At 41.3% G+C, this 21,109-nt stretch overlaps 1 protein-coding gene across 1 annotated transcript in view; it reads right to left on the bottom strand.

Moving 5' to 3' along the window:
- Positions 1 to 21,109, bottom strand: part of Ryk (receptor like tyrosine kinase) — a 79,701-nt gene that overhangs the window by 21,553 nt on the left and 37,039 nt on the right. Inside the window, 5 exon segments of the mRNA XM_028869926.2 lie at positions 2,658 to 2,727; positions 5,680 to 5,766; positions 8,054 to 8,179; positions 12,947 to 13,047; positions 18,572 to 18,716. Of these exon segments, the coding sequence (XP_028725759.1) occupies positions 2,658 to 2,727; positions 5,680 to 5,766; positions 8,054 to 8,179; positions 12,947 to 13,047; positions 18,572 to 18,716 (529 nt within the window).

Below are 21,109 nucleotides of genomic sequence, written 5' to 3'. Positions count from 1 at the left end.
GTATGCATATGTTTAAGCATGTGCATAGAGGTCAGAGGTCAACATCATGTGCTTTCCTTGATTGCTCTCCATCTTGGTTTCTCACTGACCTGGAGCACACCGATTTGGCTAGGCTAGCCATTGAGCTCCAGATATCTACTTGTCTGTACCCCAAGAACTCTGGGTCACTGCTACAGGCCTCAGAAAATGTTATAAGAACTGCTATGGGCCACAGGAAAATATAAGAAAATATAAGAACTCAGCTAGTTATGGCAAAGTCACTACCTGAAGGGATCAAGGAATTCCTTCAGAGGAAGCCAATTCCAAGGAGCTTTTGGTGTTATTTGGCTTGTTATCTATCAGCTGTCTTCTATTATGAAAATCATGTGTGCTTTCATAGTTTTCCCAATTGATTTTTCCCTAAAAATTGCTAACAGCGTAGACTGATCACTCTCTGGACATACACATTCAAGGTATTTGGAGAACAGCCCCAGGAAAGCCCCCCCCCCAGCTCATCCATTTCTCCCCTTTCAGCACTGGAATCAGATATCTCCCTTAGCCACTTTCAATGACTAACATAAATAACAGTCCAGACCACCACATGCTAGTCTCCTGATTTAAGGTAAATTGCACAAGGAGACACCGCCTAGGTCAGGTGGACCTTAAGTAATAGCTTTACATAATTTAGCTCGGATCCTCCTTTCTTACAGCCTTAATAACTTTATAGAGCCCTAACCTGTTATCTAACTACTTCTCAGAATGTAGACTGAGCACATAGAGCCCCTTTTTCATACACTAACCACTAACCGGTCATTAGCACTCAGTTGACCTCCTCTGTTTCCCATTTTGGATTGTAAAAGAAAGCCTGGTGGTCACTGTCTGAGGAAAATTCTTACCTACCTTTATGACCCCATAGAATTCAAGCCTGGTGACCTTGCTTGGCCAGAGGATTGCTATTGCTTGGGTTTATAACTGGACTCCTGAGAGACTTGGAGAGAATGGAGAAACTGAGAACGGAAAGGGATAAGAAGGATTTTGACCAGAGAGAACATGTGGACATGATGGAAGATGAGGAAGAGTCAGATGTGGAAGTACTAGTTGGGTAAGAACGAGGTGAAAAGGACTTAGATGAGGCAGAATTAAGACAAGAGAATTAAGATAGAACTTAGAAGGAGCAGTAGAGAAATATAGAGAGAAATCAGGCAAGAAAGGACCTAAAAATGAAAGCAGAATAGAAGCTTGTAGAGAGAGAACTGACACATAATAATAAAGTGTATGAACTAAGGAGTTTCATGTACATAGATTCATTTCTTTTCATCAAAGATTAATTATCAGCTGGTTGTTGATTCTTCCCGGACCCTGGGAAGGGACTATTGAGCGGTTGGACTGCCATAGTCCCCATAGGTCATAGACATACACCACCTCTCAGATCTCTACACAGTGTTTTAAAAAAACTTTGCCAACTGAGCTTTATGGTACGTGCCTTTAAACCCAGCACTGGGGAGGCAGAGGCAGGCAGGTCTTGGTAAGTTTGACTCCAGCTTGGTCTACAAAGTGAGTCCCAGAACAGCGAGGGCTGTATAGAAACCCTGCCTCAAAAACTTTGCCATGATACTGATGCTGCTCTTCCTGGTTGATTCCTGATCTAGAATTCTTCCCCCAAGTACCTGTTGTGAAATCATACTATGATTCTAAGAGCATATTAAGAGATGAGTTAAATAAAATGTGGTATACAGCCATTCAGTAAACCAATAAGTAGCCTTTTAAAATAGGGACAGGGATTTATAGTTACCAACAGGAAAACCTAGAAATAGTTCTTTCGTTACAATAAGAAATGCATTAATTTTATTAAAAGATAACACTATCCCTTTTAAATGTATACTGGAAACACTAATATGTTGCAATATCTAACTTATTATAAACTATCTCTACAGACAAATACATAAATGTTATTTCTAAATATATAGACATCTTTTTTAATTAATTTATTTATTTATTTTATTTAATGCCAAATGCTGTTTATTGAAGGAGGGAAGAGGTCTTAAATACAGGCTTACAGCACAACAGGAGAACCTCGGAGGGCAGAAGTTCGCTACCTATGTTTTACAATCTTGCATCTAAGCTGTGAACGACCATTATGCAGGATACACAGACCTATATAGACATATATATAGACCTATGCCAAAGACAGACAGACAGACAGACAGACACACACAGACACACACACACACACACACACACACACACACACACACGAGTGCACACTCTCAACAAACATGGCAGACCAACAACTTCACTGCATCCAATACTAGTTGACTATTTTTGTCAGTGATGTTCTATACATTTGAAATTTTCATTGCAATTATCTTTAATGTATGCATCACTTTGTCACATTTTTTAAGGGGCGACAGGTGCATAAATATGTATAGACTATGTTAGAAAGCCTGGTTGTGTCCATTTATTATTTATGTGGCTTATACACTGCTCTCTATGTTCTTTGTACTTTACTGTTTTCAAATTGTGTTCAATGAGCATGCATTTACCTTATTCATATTCAGGAAAAAAAAGTAAGAAAAAAACAAAAAACAAGCTACTGCAAAAGTCTTCAATTCTTAAAAAATAAATAAGAGCTCAGAGTTGAGCTGTGCTTGATGCTGAGATGCGCCCTTTGCTCTCACCTGTGATGGAGGCCTCGGAGCTTACAGCTCTCAGTGAGCATCATCGTCACCTGAACTTCAGAAGCTTGATCTATATAAAGAGAAGACACTGCTTTGAATAACACTGTATTTATGACATTAACATTTTACTGGTAAATATCTTTTACTCCAAGGTAAATTTTCATTGTAAGTTACAAGTAAATCTAAAGAGATATAGCCTAAAGTTTCATGACAGCAGACAGAACCTTCCTGAATAGGTCAGCTTTCTCAGAAACTCCTGCACAGATGACAGGAATAGAGTAAGGTTCCATAAGCCAAGGAGAAAAGGCAGCAGCCGTTAGGAAAACACATGAGACATACAAAAGGCTCACTCCCTCTTCATAAAGACGCCAGACAAACTATTAGGGAAATACTGAAGCACCGATGGGGCCCAAAAAAACTATAAAATAACTTTCAGGTCCACTAAGTGAAGATACCAGGAGGGAACTAGGAGAGGCCATTTCCCATCAGACTGATACAGACAAATATTCCGTTGTCTGTCGGTTTGGAAGAATGGATGGAGACAGACTCATCAGCAGACTCTTGAGAAGGTGGGTGGGGGAAGTAGCATTAACAGAAGTGAGAACACATATGCGCCTGCATCATCACCAAATGCAGAGTCATCAAGAGCCACATGGGCTCCCTAGAGTACTCTACAGAGAAAGGTCTGCATGCACTGACAGTGGAAGTCATTAAATTAAATACACATTAAATTTCAGAAGCAGAGTGCAAAGGTCTGTGTGATCATTAAAAACAAAATTACTTGAAAAAAAAATACCCATGAGCATGTTTTTCCCTGACTTGGAGAAAGAGCATAAACTTTTATGCTGGTTCCTTTGGGACAGGACAACTTATATTTTGCACCTTCCTATAGTGTTTAAGTTTTCTGAACTTACAAAGTCTCACTATGTAGCCTAGGGTGGCCTCCAACTCTTGATCCTCCTGCTTCAGCCTCCTAGATGCTGTGACAATAGTCACATTGTACTGTCTGACTCCATTGGATTACTAGCTCTAAATTCATGCTCCTATTTGTCCAGAAATAAAGCACACACCCTGTGAGGAAAGTCTGTTGGTAGTACGGAACATTAACTGAAAATCAGCACTCTATGCAAACAAGTGCCGTTGCACACTCCCTCGGCCCCACACAAGCCATGACTGGATGCTGAGGACCCATGTGCTTTCTCCTGTTGCCCTCCAATCAGGGAGAGCACAGCAGTTACAGGGAGGCCGAGCAGTGACCACAACTCTGGCACAGAAGAGAAAGCTTATCACAGAGTTGCAGGATCCGTACTGTGTTTTCTTATCGCTATTATTTCCTTTTCAACCCTAAATCAAACCAATTCTGTGTGGAAACCTATTTTGTTAATTCATTATGATCCATAGAGCATAAACCCACAAAATATCAGCATTAAAATAAAATATTTCCGTTAAAAAAGTAAGAAAACAAAAGGCAGTTTCTTTTACTAAACTTGTGGCTCAAATCTCCTATTTATAAAGAGTAAAATATAAAAAGTCATGTAAACTATCCTTCAAAACTAATCAGAAAACCCACTACAATCTAACAAAATATTCAATGTTTGGGGAGCTAAGGGGAGTTGGTAAACAAAAACTAAACAAAATAGCAAGTTAAACCATTTGTTTAGCAAAGCTAAGGGGAATGTGGAGGGTTTTAAGCATTTGCAATAGCCTTAACCACGTAATTTTGCAAAATTACAGGCAATAAATTCCAGACGTTTTAGTTAAGACTAGTAAAACACAAATTTTTAGAAATAATGTACATAAGCCCTCCATCCTTCCCATTGTATGCCTTTAAGTAAATTTAGAAACATTTATTATCATTTAACTCTGTAAATCTCAAAAAAAATTGTCACCTCTACTCAAAAGTAATCTCCCCTCAATCTCTGCAAGTGTTTAGTTTCTTTTTCAGAAATCAGTGCTCACTGGGCTCAGGAGAAGGTTTGGCCCATGACGCACTTGCCCTCCAGCAGGGGGAACAAGCTCGAAGGTGAGGTACAAAAGCCAGCATGGTGGTGTGTGCTTATGATAAACCCAGCACTGTTGAGGCAGGTCCAGGTGCGTCCCTGGAGCCTGCTAACCAGTCTGCCTAGCCTAACTGGAGAGCCCTGGGTCCCAGACAGAGAGATCTGTCCCAAAAAACAAGGTGGAATGGGCTGGAGAGGGGGCTCAGTTGTTAAAAGTACTGGCTGCTTTTCCACAGGACCCAGGTTCAATTCTCGGCATCTGAAAGGTGGCTCACAACGATCTGTTCCAGAGGATCTGACACACTCCTCAGGGACTGGGGCACCCAAGTGTTACAAATGCACACACACAGGCAAAACACTCATATACATAAAATAAAAATAATTTAAAAACAAAAACAAAAAAAAAAAAGGTGGATAGTACTTGATTAAAGAAATCTAAGGTGACCCCTGGTCTCTGCATGTATGCACACATGCACATATGTGTATATATACACGCTTGTTCACCCACAGGGGTGGGGGTAGGGGGTAGTAATGGGGTGGGTGTTGTGTCAGGCAGGCATTTCCTAGGGTACTATACAGCATGTAAGAGGACAAGATGGAGAGGGAACGAAAGATAAACAGCCCATATCTAAGGTATTGGGGATCTGAGGACATTTAATTGTTTTCTTTATAAATGTCTGTGTTGAAAAGTAGACTAATGATGATATTTTCTTAGACGGGATAAAGGATGATATGAGAGAGTTTTAACAGGGAAAACCCAAAATTAGACACAGCAACAGACGAGTTAATTTAATGTAATTTAACTACAGTTGGAATCATATCTAATAAATGTTTAGTTGAGTTAGAAAACTATTTCCTATACTTGGTGAGAAAAACTTAATTCTCAAAAGTAAGCCTGTGAGTCACACTACTATAAACTAATTCCAAAGGTCTGGCACACACTGAGACAGAAGACAAAGTTTTGCTAGCATGAGTCATTTACACAAAAACTATTATGAAAACGGCATGCAAGAAAACCCTACCTTTGACTGTTTTTACGAATGTTTGCTTTTCTTTATTTGGATCTTTTTCATCTACTAAAATCCCATGGAAAATACGCCCAAAAGTACCTAAAAGGAAAAATAAGTTAATGAGGTCACATGCTCATCTTCACACCATCACAAAGCTTTCTGGCAATGTGACCTAAACATGACAGGTATGGTGGCCATTGTTCTAGCTCCAGAGTAAACTGGACCAAGGCAGTTAAAAGCCATTTGTAACTACAGAACAATCTGCTTTGAGAAATCCCCTATGTAAACTAAGTGTGTGAGGATGTTTTCCTTCATTTCCCTAAATAAACTAGTAACCCGGTCAGGAGAGCTGCAGCAGTGACAGGCGTCAGCCCAGGATGTCACCTCAAAGCAACCACAAAGGGAGAGAAAGGCTTCTCCTTTCTACTGCTGCGCTTTAGTGAAGAAAAGGGCCAAGGAAAGCAAATCCTTACTTCAGGGACTCCATGCCTTGGACCACCAAGTCTCAGACAGGTGACTGGACTCTCAGGTCATTATGGGTCAAGTGTGTTCCTAAAAAGCTCTTACAGCAGAGAAAAATTATGACATTTCTGTGGGGGCAAAGCAGTAGTTAAAACAGAGATGTGAAAATCCGCACAAGTTTATTAGTAAAGTATTTTAATTTTAATCTTTTTTTTTCTCGTTTTTCTTTCTCTTTTTCATTTGGTTTTGTAAGTCAGGGTTTCTCTGTGTAGCCTTGGTTGTCCTGGATTAAAAAGGCTTTCTACTGAGATGGTCTTCAAAAAAAATTAAGGGCATGTTATTCTTTCACACAAGACTATTTTTTACTTTCATCCTTCCATAATTGAGTAAGAAATGTTTAAAATGGTTAAGCTTTGCTGTGGACACTACATACACCTTGGGCTTTATAAAGTCTGTCACTGTATGTGCTGAAGTTACTGGTGCCCGTGTGGAAGGTCCCACTGAGGCACAGAGACAGGATAACATGGATGCTGCAGGCAGGAAGGCTTCAGAGAACCTTTGCTTGGAGCTGTCCCAAGCCCTTCGTGCCTCTGCACAAAGAAGCTCCTCTGAGGTAGAGTGGGACAGACCTTCTGCTGTCTCCTCTTCCCCATTCCTAGTCCCACTTTACATACCCCAAACACAAACTTTAAAGGCAAAACTAACTGGGCGAACCCCACACTAGAAGCACATGTGTACACAGATCACCCTACCACAGGTCACAGTATACAAATTCACTCATACTCTGTCTGGATATCTGGATATCTGAATATCTCTCTTTAATTCTATCTAATCTGACAGATGAAAAGTGGCATGTAAACTATCGTTTGATTTGTACTTATCAGATTTCCAGTGAACCTGACCACTTTATAAAATATTAGCCAGCCATGCTTTCTTTTCTGAAAGCGAAAGTTCCAAAAACATCAAGGAAAACGCCTGGTTCCAAATTTCCTCAAATTATAAGCAAGTGAGGTTACTTGCTCCATCCTGTTCGGAGACCCAGAAAACCGTAAACATAACCATTAATTCTGTAGGAAATGCTGTCTGGCCTGGTTACCCTCTTCAGACTGCAGGCAGATCTGAAAACTAGTTATTCTTAGAAAAGAGACACTGAAAAACTGACCAGGAAGGAAAAAAAAAAAAACAAAGCAAAAACAAAAAACAAAACCCTGCTTCCATGAAGGACCATTTGCTTTTCAAGCATTTGAAATTCCTTCTAGCTTCCAGGAGTCCCAGACAACAGAATGGATTCATACAACCAAAAACATTCCACAGTGAACTGCAGCGGAGGAAGCATGTATCTGCTATCTAACACTGTGAAAAGGTCAGCGCAGTATTTTATTGTGAATTTCTGTCCTCTTTCACCATCTCCTTAATCAAGACCCTAAAACTCAAAACAGAAAGCAAGGACCTGCAAGAAGAGACAGAAAGAATACTGGATACGTCAAATACAAATTCTGTTAATTCTTCCATGTGCATAGTTTCCTCTCACCTCTCAACTAGTCCAAGAGTGATCAAGACCACTATGTTGTCAATTCTACAGAAACTCTAAGGTGCTGTGGCTTTCTCTAAGGTCACACAGGTGACAAATCTTGGGGATGGAATCTGTGTCTAATCCCAAAACCCATCCATCCACTTGATTACCCACAACCCATGAGTGAAAAAAATTAATCTGAATATTTCAAATACGCCTGCTGGGTACTGATCATTTAAATAAGAATAAATGCAAAATACACTAATAGATAACAAATACTTGTCTGTGTTTTATCACACTTCAAAATCAAGATGTTCATCAAAGCTGCTAGGGGACACTGAATGAAGTCTAAAGAAAAGCAAAACGAAATCTTTTTGGTAACAAACCTGAAAATCTAGAGAAAATAAATACCTTCTTGAAGAACGTCTTTCAGTGTTATCCTCTCCCTGGAGATCGCTATGTCCTTCACCTTGGCTTTGGCCTCCAACAGAGTGACACTCCGCAAGTCGTTCTTCTCTATCCGCAAGGTAGGGTAACCTGAGGAGCCAACAAAGCCAGACCAAGCAATATAAATACCCTACTACGGCACTGAGGTCAGGTAGTCATCTGCAACCCAGGGCTTAAGGCACAGCAACGAATACTGAAACAATATAAAAGCAAACGACCGTATACACAAACCAGGGAAGCTACTTATGAAGGACACATAAGATGTTAAGAAAAGGGAAGAGAGAGAGAGAGCTCAGTGGTTAAGAGAACTGTCTGCTCTTCCAGAGGACCCAGGTTCAATTCCCACATGGCAGCTTACAACTTTTTAACTCCAGGTCCAGGGGATCTGACACCCTCACACAGATGTACATGCAGGCAAAGCATCAATGTACATAAAATAAAAATAAATTAAAAAAATATTAAGGAAAAACATTGCCATCCACCACAATACTATCCCCAAATGTAAAAAAACAGTTAAAATAAGAAATACTAAAAATATGATTACTATCACTTTGGATGACTTTGAGACAAATGATAATAAACTTTGATTTACAGACTTTAATCCCTCTCTTATTTAGTTTTTCCTTCCAAATGATTTTCAATATAATCATATAACAAAAGATCTTTTCAAATGAAGAGATATTTGAAAAAAAAAATCATTTCTAACAAAATACTCGTTTGTACTCCCACAGCCTTGCCTGCTCATGTCATTTTGAGGTTCAAATTTAAGTTCACTCAATTTCTATCCATTCAACACAATGACAACAAAAACAGAATTTATAGCCATAAATTAAGGTTTTCGTGACAAGAAAAAAATTAGGATAAAAGGAAGAAGCAGTGTTGGCAATAGAAACCGAAATGGCATTTTTAATGACAGGTAATAAGAAAGCAAGGTGGGGGTGGGCAGGGTTAGAGGCAGGGAAAGGAGGGAACGATACAATTACATCTTCATTCTTAAAAAGTAATGGATCATAACAATGAGCATAACAATGGCTGCCAGACGACTACATGAAGGCTCTGTAATTTCATAATGGATGTATTCTGGCAATGCCTGAACCCAGCGATAAGTCATTTGTGTAAGTTTAATTCTATCTGAAGTTCTCTGAGTGTCGTGGATCTGTGGTCTGTTCTATTCTGTTACCCTGGAAAACTCTTGGCCAATATATCTTCCGTTTTCGAGTTTGTTTTTTTCTGCCCCCTTTACTTTTCTTTTTCTTTCCTTTCTTTCACTAGGCAGCTCATGCTGACTTAGAACTCACGATCTGCCTCAGCTTCCCAAGTACTGCGGGTATAGGTATGTACCAACACACCCCACTCCTTTTTTTGCTGTTACTATTCTGTTTTAGACAGGGTCTTACTATGTATCCCTGGCTGACCTGAAACTCACTATGTAGAGCTGGCTGGCCTCAGATTCACAGAGATCCAGTTGCCTCTGCCTCCTGAGTGCTAGGATTTAAAAGTGCGGCACTACCATGTCCGGCCTTCTTACTTTAGTCATAAAACAAATGTATTGAGTTTTTTAAACAGTGTTTTTTGGGGGGTGGAGAGAAAGACCAGTGTTTAAGAGCACTTGCTACTCTTACAGAGTAAGAGGTTAGATTCCCAGAACCCACATGACAGCTCACAGCTCTCTGTAACTCTGGTCCTAGGGGACCAATGCCCTCTTCTGACCTCTGAAGGCGTTTCATGCACATGGTCACATACATACACGCAGGCAAAACGCTCATACATATCAAATAAAAATAAAGGTTAAGGGGCTGGAGAAATGGCTCAGAGGTTAAGAGCAATGACTGATCTTCCAGAGGTCCTGAGTTCAATTCCCAGCAACCACATGGTGGCTCACAACCATCTGTAATGAGATCTGGTGCCCTCTTCTGGCCTGCAGTCACATTTGCTATATACATAATAAATAAATAAATCTTAAAAAAAAAAAAATAAAGGTTAAAAAAATTTAAGTGTTTTGTTTTCAGCATCTAATAATAAATGAATTATCTGCTTCTTTATAGTAATGTCCACAATTAAAAACAAAAATAAGTAAATTTAATATTAATGACAAATTTTTAATAATACGTAAACATACTTTCATTGCCTTTCTTAAAAGAAAAAATTTTTAGCACATATAGCCACTGAAGTATCTATTTTGTAAGGTCATATCCACAGGCCCTAATAAGCAAAACCTGGCATATAAATATTAAAAGCAATGGTGCAGTGCGCCTTTCTGAGCAGGTCTGACTTTCATATCTACCGTGGCATTTTCATGAAGGGCTCGTTCTATTTCTTTCTCTCCTGAGAGTGGCAGTAGGTGCTCTAATGACTCAAGTTCCTTGTCAGCCCTTCTTTCTCACCACTGTCTGAGTGAAGGAAACAGACCAGTTATGCAGAACTGGCCTCTCTGCTCCTTGGCTCTCATTTATCTTCTCCCTCTCTCCCGTTATTACATGAACGCTGCAATTCCTACAGCCCTGGTTACATCCAGGCTAATTATTTTGGGTTGGACCACCACATCCACAGGTACAAAGTATCAGTTTGTTGCACTTTTTGTATAGCTGTTTTATCAGTGGATTTAGGGGAGGATTTGGGCTAGCTAGCGGTAAAGCCTCCATTTCCCTTTGTTCTGAGGGTTTTCATCAATGATGATCTTCCTAAATAGAGTATTTTGCTAAGGACTATAAATGTCATTCTCTAATTGTGTCATTCCTTTCACTTTCATTAGCTGGGAGCCTTCTATAAAGAAATGTTTGTCCTAGTCAACCAGTACTACTAGCTCTTTATCCTGCCATACAATTCATTTAGCCAGCTGTCCGAATAATAAGGTATTAATGGAGCTCTAGTTATCAATTATGCAAAGCAATATACATTTATGGATTACTACACATTTTTTGTTCCAATCCACTGCAGCCATTATTCTCTTGGATACTCAATGGCTACATCCTTGGTCAGCAGGAGCTTCAATCTGCAGCAACATATCTCAGATATACTCTGTCCATTTCCTGACCCAGACCTGGAATCATCTCTTTTTAACAAATTTGATTCTTTTTGGTGGGAAAGTTTAGAAGGACCATAAGAGTGTGGTGGTCTGAATAAGAATGGCCCCCATAGGTTCATATACTTGAATGCTTAGTCACCAAAGAATGGAACTGTTTGAAAGGATTAGAGGGATCAGGAGGTGTGGCCTTGTTGGAAGAAGTGTGTCACTGGAGGTGGGCTTTGAGCTTCCAAAAGTCCATGCCAGGCCTAAGTTCTTGGCCTGTAGATCAGGATGGAGCTCTCGGCTGCTGTCCAAGCACCATGCTCGCCGCCATGATGAGAATGTCTGAAGCTGTAAGCAAGCCCCCAATTAAATGTTTTCTTTATAAGAGTTGCCTTGGTGGTGGTGTCTCTTCACAGCAACAGTCCACTGAGTAAGACAGGGAAGAAGACAGTCTTGATCTAACTTCATTAACAAGAAAATGTCAGCCCAAGGAAGACAGTTAATTGCCTACAAAATCCTAATTTATCAGCCACCTTTCCAAGTCAAAACCTTATCTGTGGTTCTTTGGGACTTTCTTTATCTTGTTTTGGTTTTTTGTTTGTTTTGTTTTTATGTTAACTGATTCCCTACTGTATCTAAATTATATTCCAACAAAGACTACATTATTACATGCATATTTCACATGACACATAATAAATTTGTCAAGTAATTATTTTTTTAAGAAGAATTACTTCAGCTAGGCAGTGGTGGTGCATGTCTTTAATCCTAGCACTTGGAAGGCAGAGGTAAGTAGATCTCTGAGTTTGAGGCCAGCCTGGTCTACAGAGTGAGTTCCAGGATAATCAGGGCTACACAGAGAAACTTTATCTCGAAACTCTCCCCTAAAAAAATTAAAATAAAAAAAAATTTACTTTCCCCAAAATACCTAACAATGAAGTGCATGAAAATAAAAATGGACCGAGAATGGTGGCCCACATAAGACCAATCTAAGCTAAGTGCTAGAGTTCCAGGCTAGCATGAGCTAAAAACCAGTTAAGTGAAAACATTAATCAAAATTCTATTAATAAGAAATTTAAAAAAAAAAAAAAGAAGGAAATTAAAGTTCAAGAGATGGCTCAGTAGCTTAGAGCTCTCAATGCTCTTCCAAAGGACCCAAGTTCAATTCCCATCACCTAAATCAGGTAGTTTTCACTGGCATTCAAGTGCACATGCCTGCACGCACACACACATATACATAACACACACACACACACACATTTTTAAAAAATTAAAAAGAAGGAAATTAGAAGCTAGGGATGTCAGTCAGTGGTAAAGCACCTGTAGCATGTATGAGGGCCCGTGGGTTTGATCCCAGCATGGTGGGGGAAAAAAATTTAAAATTCCATGCACAAAACATATCAACAGTAACTAGTTTGTATTAAGATCAGAAATCCATGTGAAGGACTGGTGGGCAACTCTGTGACACAGAACATGGTTGGCATGCTGGAGACCCGGGTTTAATCACTGCAAGTCCTTATGTGCCCTGTGAAAATATCAGCTTATTCTATATAACTACCTGAAAACCTTCATTTTGAATTTGTATAGAATTGATTTATTAGCTCTTTTAATATAATTAATTATGGAAATCTCCCCAAAGCAAAGCTAGCTCTAACAATTAATTTTTACATAGAATACTCCAATTTTAAAATGTTTTATTCAATGCTATAGGAAACAAAAACTGAAAATCAGACCAACTTTTGCACAAGTTAGATGCTTGTACATTAATTCCACAAATACACATCAGGACAACCGACAGAGTCTATCATACAAAGCTTTGCAAACAGCTGTAGAATTAAATTAACTCTTACTGGTGATGGGAGTCGCATTGTTGGGTGTGTCAGCTCTCAGATACTGAGTCGTCTGGGTGGATGGCTGAGACAGCCCTTGGGAACTACTGCTGGCGCTTATGCTGCAAATAATTTTAAGAGAGAAATATTTGACAAGTGAACCTCAGTGAGAAATTTCTTTTGCACACATATAAAATATATGTAGCTTTATAACCTGCCTAAAAATTATGAAAGAGATGACAATAAATGCATCCATCCCTATCAGCATTCCATACTGAACTCCAAAGCTACTTCACAATGTAGGACTCAACTTAGTCTTTCATTCGTACTTCCAAAATGGCCGAGCATGTCATCATAGTGAAATTGTTCAGAAATGTAGGTGGAAGTCCTCAGAGAGCAATTCTGAACCTCACACAGGGTATAACAGGGAACTATGGCCCATCTCTCTTGAAAAGAGCCCATGTCATTCAATTGAACTGGTTTTCAGAAAAGGGGAGAAACAAGCTCCTTTAAGTAACAGCCCAAATCAGACAAACTTCAGATGAAGTAGTCACAATCTAAATCAGTGTGCCATGTGCAGAGAGAGTGTGGGAAGCAGTAGCCTATCCAGCTCATTGTTTAATTATACACGTTTCCTCTCGTCACCTCCCCTCACCCCACTTTCTTGGAATTCATAGTACTCAGAAATCTCTACTACTTGAAACATTACATCACACTATACTCCTAAGAGGAGACCCGAAGGTGGTGGGCGAAGATCTTGTTAATCAGGTGTTTGCAATTACTATAAATCAATGGTTCCCAAACATTCTTCCATCTTTTCAGTGGGTAGCAACCATGTCCCAGGTCACATCCTGGGCTCACTGCCTTATTTCTTTTAGGTTTGTAGCCGTGGGGAAGTAAAATAGAGAGATTCAGCATAGAGAGTAAAACCAGATAGCCAGATAGGACTCCTGTAACTACAGAGGCAGTGGAGCCCAGCAGAGGCTCCAAATATCCAATGTATGAACAGACTTTGGACTGACTGCTCTTTGTACCTTATCACTGCAGTTTCAAAACCTAGTGATCACAAGGAAACAGGTGATCAATGCCATATAATCTAGAACACTCACACATAAATTTTATTTTATCAGTTTCAAGAGCCCAAACATACACATGAAAGACATAGACATAAAACATGCACACAATGAGCACTGTAAGCTCTACGCAGCCTTCTGGTGCTAACAGTACAATTTAGAATTACCCACTACTGCGGCTAAAGTACTGAGATGGGGTGTCCTCAAATAAATATTTGGAGAGCATCTGCATACACAAGCCATTTAGCTTAGCACATCCTCCATCTGAAAATGCCTATGTGTCTAATAGGATGCCCTCAGCATGCCTTCCCTGGCGATGCTCGTATTTCAGATTACCATCTTCCTGTGAGCCTGCAATCAGCTTTGTTTCCAAGCAACTTTGCTGAAAGGACTTTCAACTCAGCGAATAGAACAAAGATTTGTCAGGACATTGTGTGGTCAGAGTTCTGGAAGCTATTAAGTAGTGATTCATGTGAGTTTACATATGTTGTTGGTCATAAGCAAATGGAGAACATAAACCTTTAAATCATAATTGCCAACACCACCAGCTGCACGGCTTAGGCAAACTATTCAATCCTTCTGGAGCCTCAAACTCTTTAGGGATGGAAGGAACATAAAGCTACTCCCAACAAGACTGCTAAAAGGGTTCCATGGAAGATGGGTAAGTACAGCACTGAAGACATTGTGTAGCCCTCAGACACACTAATAGTAATAATAGTGATAGTAATAAACTATTATTATTTTATCATGAGGAATATTATGCATCACGTCCCCAATCTTACAATGATAAAACCCTATAAGGTACATGTTTTTGCTGGGTACTTCTCAAGAATCCCACTAAAAGTCAAATTTGTTAGAGGTTCAGTATTCAGTACAGGAGTGAAGGGTTGCATCTTGAAGGGGAAGCAGATGAGGAAATTCTTCCACAGAAATGGAACAAGAAAACCTACCTCACAAGATTTCTGTGAGGCTCAAATAAAGATGCATGTGAAAGCTCAACAAATATGCCCTGCAAGCAACGGTACGGATGGCTGAATAAACTTCAACAACTGAACAGTAGGTGGCACACTTGGGTCGCCTAAAAATGCTTAAGACTGTGAGCAGTCAAGCAGCCTTGGTTGGGGCTTTCTATGTCAGAAATGCCCAAGAAAGAAATGAGCAAAGCAACGGTGGAGAAAAAAACTTTCTTTGGATCCCAAAACTTACTATTATGAGAAAAGCAAGGTACAGTAAGAGACCTGCCCTGGACACCCATTAAAGCCCACACCTTCATTGCAACATCACACGTGGGTGGTAGAAAACAGATTGAAATGTGTATTTGCTAACATTTAATCGTTTAAGACTAGACTAACTAGACTAAATAAATTTGATTTTCATAAGCAAGTAAGCTAAGAATGTAGACAAAGATCTTCAAAATACTAAATTCTCACTCTGTTTTCAGTGAGTCATTCATTTATTCAATTTATCGAGTGTCTATCAGGTGACAGGTGCTGCTCTGGCTGCTGAGGACACAGCAGTGAACACTATGTGGTTTCCCACCCTGTTACAGTTGGGACTTCTTGCTGAATGTCTCATCGAGGCAGACCACAAACTCTACGGGGACAGCTAAGTGCCTGTTCACCCTGCTCTCTCCAACACCTACACCAGTGCCTAGCACAGTATGACCAAATGGGCCCCTATGAGAACCCAAAATACTGTTGGTTAACTACCCGGTGAAAGAGAAGCCACACTCATGGAGTGGGAAGACATAAACCAGGTAGAATGCTTGCTTCTGACATGAGCTGCTGATCCATGGTGAAAATGGGATTGTTTAGTGTAGTAAGTTGACTTTTCCTCTTCTATTCCTTCTTCAGTCAAAAGAGCTGCTGAGTGTCCTGGGTAGTTTTTTGTCAAGCTAGAGTTGTTTCAGAAGAGAGAAGTCAGTTGAGAAAATGCTCCCATCAGCCTGGCCTGTGGCAAGCCTGTGAAGCATTTTCCTGATTAATGAGCACGTGGGAGGGCCCAGCTCACCGTGGGTGGTGCAATCCCTGAACTTTAGGCTGAGCAAGCCAGTAAGCAGCACTCTTTCCTGCATGGTTTCTACATCAGTCCCTGCCCTGACTTCCCTCTGTGATTGAGTGTGATCTGAGAGTTACTAATTAAAATAAACCCTTTCCTGCCCAAATTCTTCTGGTCACGGTGTTCTGTCATAGCAACAGAAACTCCACAAGTCGCAATAGACTGCACAATTAGCAAGAGGACTCTATGCAGAGAGGAGAGCAGATGTCTCTCCGGTGCTGTCAGAGCCACTGCATAGGAACCTGGTCACCACCCTCAGCTCGCCTGGTGTGTATAACTGCAGGGGAGAGGGAGTACGTAAAGAAGCCATGATTAGCACACTGCACCTTCCTGAGAATGAAATCTCCCGGAGGCACTTGTGTATGTAGGGCTGAGACCTCCTACCCTCTCCTGTCACTTCTTCAAACCCCACAATCTCTGCTTTACAGGGGAGGAGGCTGAGAGGCTAGTAACAGAAGAGCTGGACTTCAGATACAGATGGCCTGGCCCCAGAGGAGAGGCTCTGAACTACCAAGCTGTGCCCTGAAAATAAGTAATAATATAAACTGCTTTTATTCAGACCGGATCTAGAAACCTAGAAAGTTTGAAGCTCCTGCTCGTGTGTAGTGATGACTTAGCAGGAAGACTTGTGTTTCACGGAATCTAAAAGTTACAGACAACTCAGGCCTGTGTGAATTCGTGGCCTTAACACACATACTCACAGCTAAGCAATGCAAGTCTATGGGCATCAGGACAGATCTGTGCCTGTTAGGTAGCCCGTGTTCTATGAGATACTGCCTTTAAACACACACACACACACACACACACACACACAACACACACACACACACACACACACACACAACCCTACCCTTAAAATATGACTTATGACTATCCTGCTCTTCAGTGACTCCTGTCACTTATATCATCTCTCAAAAGTGTCTACAAAATGTTTAACACTTTTATCTCCTCAACTGCTTCCAAATGACAGTTCATCCTGTTAAATCAATGAACTCAATTATCACAGTGTACACCAAACACTCTGAAACACAGCATCCATAATCCAGTTAGCTAGCTGTCAACCTGACATAGCCTGGAGTCATATGAAGGAGTCTCAACTGAGAACTGCCCAATCAGATGGGCCTGTGGCTATGCAGATGAGGAAACTAATGACGGATGTGAGAGGGTCCAGCCTACTGTGAGCATCACCCCAGGCAAGTGGGCCTGGGGTGTATAAGGAAGTTAAGTGGACAGGAGTGAGAAAGCAAGGCAGTTATCATCCATCCTCCAGTTTCTGGCCCAGGTTCCTGCCTTGATTTCCCTTAGCGACAGACTGTGACCTCAAAGTGTAAAATGAAATAAAGCCTTTCCTCCTCTAAGTTGGTTTTGATCAGAGTGTTTTACCATGGCAACAGAAAAGCCAACTAGAGCACTGCACACGTCCCATTGCGTTCCCATCACTTCTCTTCTTCCCCTACACAATGTAGACAAAGTGCTTAGGAGTACTGACTCCAACCTGCTCCCCCACCTTTCCGGAGGAATGATTACCACACAGCTCTACCATACAGTGTTAGGACTGGGCATTTAGTGAGAGAAGACACTGCTCTCTGCCTGGAAAAAGCTTACATTCTTGTTGTGGGAAGGATGGTGATGGATCTGGAGTATGAATTGTGGGTTTGGATTGGTGGAAAATCCCCATGGCTCCAGTATGAACAAAAGCTCTGAAGGGCAAGGTACAGGGCACAGAGTGAGGGATTAGGAATCAGCCAACAAAGCACAACTAAGGATTCAGTAAGAGAGGTAGAAAGGGTTCAAAGTTCAAAGTCAAATACAATGCTGAGAATGTCTTCAGTTGGTGCGTAGGAGTCACTAAGGATTGTGGGTTGTGAGCACACATCTACCATTCCATCTTTACCTCTCATTGCATTCTGCTAGTGTCATCTCTGACTCACCCAGGTTAGGCAGGCACCTTCTGCATTCCCACACTATATTATACATATCACAATCATCAATTCTATACTGTAATTATGGGCTAACATCAAAGAACCTTGATACCATGAAGTGTATCATTAATCTTTGTAATCCCAACACTTAGTGTGATTATCTATTCAGGGTGTCTCTACTTTGCTATACATTAAGATCATCCAAAAAATTTTAAAGCACAGCAGATACTCAAGTGGGGGTGGGGTGGGGAGGGAAGGCAGGTGGGAGGGAGGGCAGAGGGAGGGGGTTGGGGGGATCTAGAAGGAAGGAAAGGAGCAGTTTCAAAAGGCAATTGGAGTCTGGAGGCAAGTCAGGATAATGAAGATGTAAACCATTTGCCCCTACTTCTCCCCAGGTTATAACTCCACAAAATTTAAAAGATATAAAGACAAACATAAAGACAGTAGCCAAGGCATCTTATCTCCTCTTTGGCTGTGGCTGGGTCATCCTCCCCCCTCCTCCCCTGCATCAGTGTGCATGGATGGGGGGTGGGGGCACTCATGCATATGCAAGCAGACTTTATTTTTTTCCTTTCCCAAAACATGTACAATACCTGTCATCCAGTTCAATCCTTTTCATACTATGAAGGTGCAAAACAGCTAATATTATTGCTACAAGAAATATTACTGCACAGCAAACCCCTACACTGATATAAAACACACGCGTGGAAGTGGTTGGAGCTGCATGTACAGGATCATCTGAAACAAAAAATGAAAAGCACATTAGGCTTTCTCAACAAAGCTGATGGCGTGCTCTGTCCTAACACAGTGAGTAGCCCCTGTTCCTCACAAAAAGACCTGCATTTCATCACACTTATTCTTTGATATAAGCAGATACCCGCAGCATGGTGTTCACACAAATTTTAGTGTTTTTGTTATAGTCTTATGAAAAACTTTAAATAAAAGTTCTGGTTAATAAGAACCATAGTCCTCACAAACGGTATATACGAAACCCCCCAGTCCATAAGACATACAGCAGAGCTGTCCCACAGAATGCTCTACAGTGAAGCAATGTTCTACGGCACATTTACAGAAACAGAGAAATGGAACATAGTGTCCATCACTGGAGCCACTTGCCACCTTGGCTATGTGGCATAAAAAACAACCAGAGTAACTCTGCCATAGCCTATTTTATATCATGTTAATGAATTTACAGTTTCGAGGCCACATACAGCTAACAGTCACCCTGCTGGCCAGAGAGCACAGTTCTTTTGATCAGTAAATATTATTTTCTTCTTTAATTTTTAAAAAAAGGTTCTATTGATTAAATATGATTATACCCAGCTAATGTTATTCTAAGACAAAAAACACCTCAGGAATAGGGAAATTAATTCAATGCACAAATGACTACACCACACACACACAACTAACTCTCTCTCTCTCTCTCTCTCTCTCTCTCTCTCTCTCTCTCTCTCTCTCTCTCTCTCTCTTCCCTGCCCTCTCCTCCCTCCACAGCTGATTAGAGGGCAGCAGAAGGCAAACTGTAAGGGGCTCAAGGAGGCAGAAGTACACACACTGTGAGCAAAACTGATGAGACAGAGTGCGGATGTTTCAACCGTGTAGTCACATCATGGTCCTGTTTTAAAAGTACCCAAGAAATGTGGAGTTTATCCCCAGTGAGCACAGCAGAGACACACGGGGTGGCCTGCTGACAGAAGCAGCTGCAGGGGAAGCAAGAGCAGAAGCTGGAACCGGTCAGGACGCTAAAGGGCCGTCCAAGAATGAGGCTGCAGCAGCTTTGCTGGGAAGTCGGGGAAGGCGAGGAGGGAGTAGATGGGAAGCTCAAAGGAAAAGGAAGCAAAGCTTTGGCTTAAGGAATCACTTGGTGCTACCTTGACAGAGATACAAAAGAAACAGGTTGGAGAAGGTTGAGAATTCTTGGCTGTTTTTTCCCTTGGGTACAAGTTACATTTGAAATTATGCTGTTGGGATGTCAGATTAAAACACGGACAAGCACTGGGTGATGGGGACAGCTGAGTGAGCTAAGAACTTGCTGCACAAGCCTGGTGTCTAAACTTGGAATCCACACAAAAGGCCAGGTGTGGCGGTGTGCACACGAGAATCGCCCAGAAGTTTCTGGGCCAGCTAGAGTATAGAGTGTGCCAGAAACAAAGAGAGACCCTGACTCAAACAAGGTAGAGAACCAAACCCCTAAATTCTTCTCTGCTGCTATAAGTGTGCTACGTGCATGCACATGTACACACACATTTAAAAAGAAAGATACAGAAACATAGGATAGGTCAGGACAGAAAATTAAAAGTTACAGTTCTTAAAAGGAGGGGCCGGGGCTTGTGTGCAAGGGAAACCCAGCAGGAATGGGGTGGTGGTGGATATGATCAATATACATTGTAGACATATGTGAAATTCCTAAAAAATAACTAAAAATATCGTATTTTAAAACAGTAAAAGGAGAAACAAGGTTGTGTCAAAAATTCAAACTCGCCAGGCAGTGATGATGCACGCCTTTAATCCCAGCACTCGGGAGGCAGAGCCAGACAGATCTCTGTGAGTCAAGGCCAGCCTGGGCTACAAAGCAAATTCCAGGACAGTCAGGGCTGTTATACAGAGAAACCCTGTCTTGAAATTCATTCATTCATTCATTCATTCATTCATTCATTCAACCTCCAGGCTGGACATGATGACACAAGCTTATAACCCTAGCACTGGGAGGAAGGCTGGGCAGGATTCTGAGCTTGAGGCTAGCCTATGCTACATAGTAAGACTTTGCTCAAAAACCAACAACCAAACAATAAATCTAGTGGGATGGCTAGCTGTGGCCCAAGTGAAGACAAGACTCTCAAGAGCTTCTGCATGCCAGGGAGAGTTGTGAAGTCTCGGGAGGGGCAGAAAAGACCTCAGGCCTGCGCGGACAATGTGACCCAAGCAGTGGCCAGGGCAGTGTGGTCCAATGGGCAGGCTGTCCACATGCGCTCTGTCAGCATGTGTAACTGCTCCTGCTCCTCACTCTGATGTTAGCTGTCAGAACCCAGCTGCCCTGAGGGTCCCAGGCACTTTCCTCAGACAGCTGCTGCCTCTCCTTCAGAGGGGGTTACAGGCCCTCCCTTGTGCGCTCCAGATCTCTCAGCCCGCCA

Source organism: Peromyscus leucopus, chromosome 7 (assembly GCF_004664715.2).
Source record: "Peromyscus leucopus breed LL Stock chromosome 7, UCI_PerLeu_2.1, whole genome shotgun sequence".
Lineage (NCBI taxonomy): Eukaryota > Metazoa > Chordata > Mammalia > Rodentia > Cricetidae > Peromyscus > Peromyscus leucopus.
This window is presented reverse-complemented; position numbering and strand designations above follow the sequence as displayed.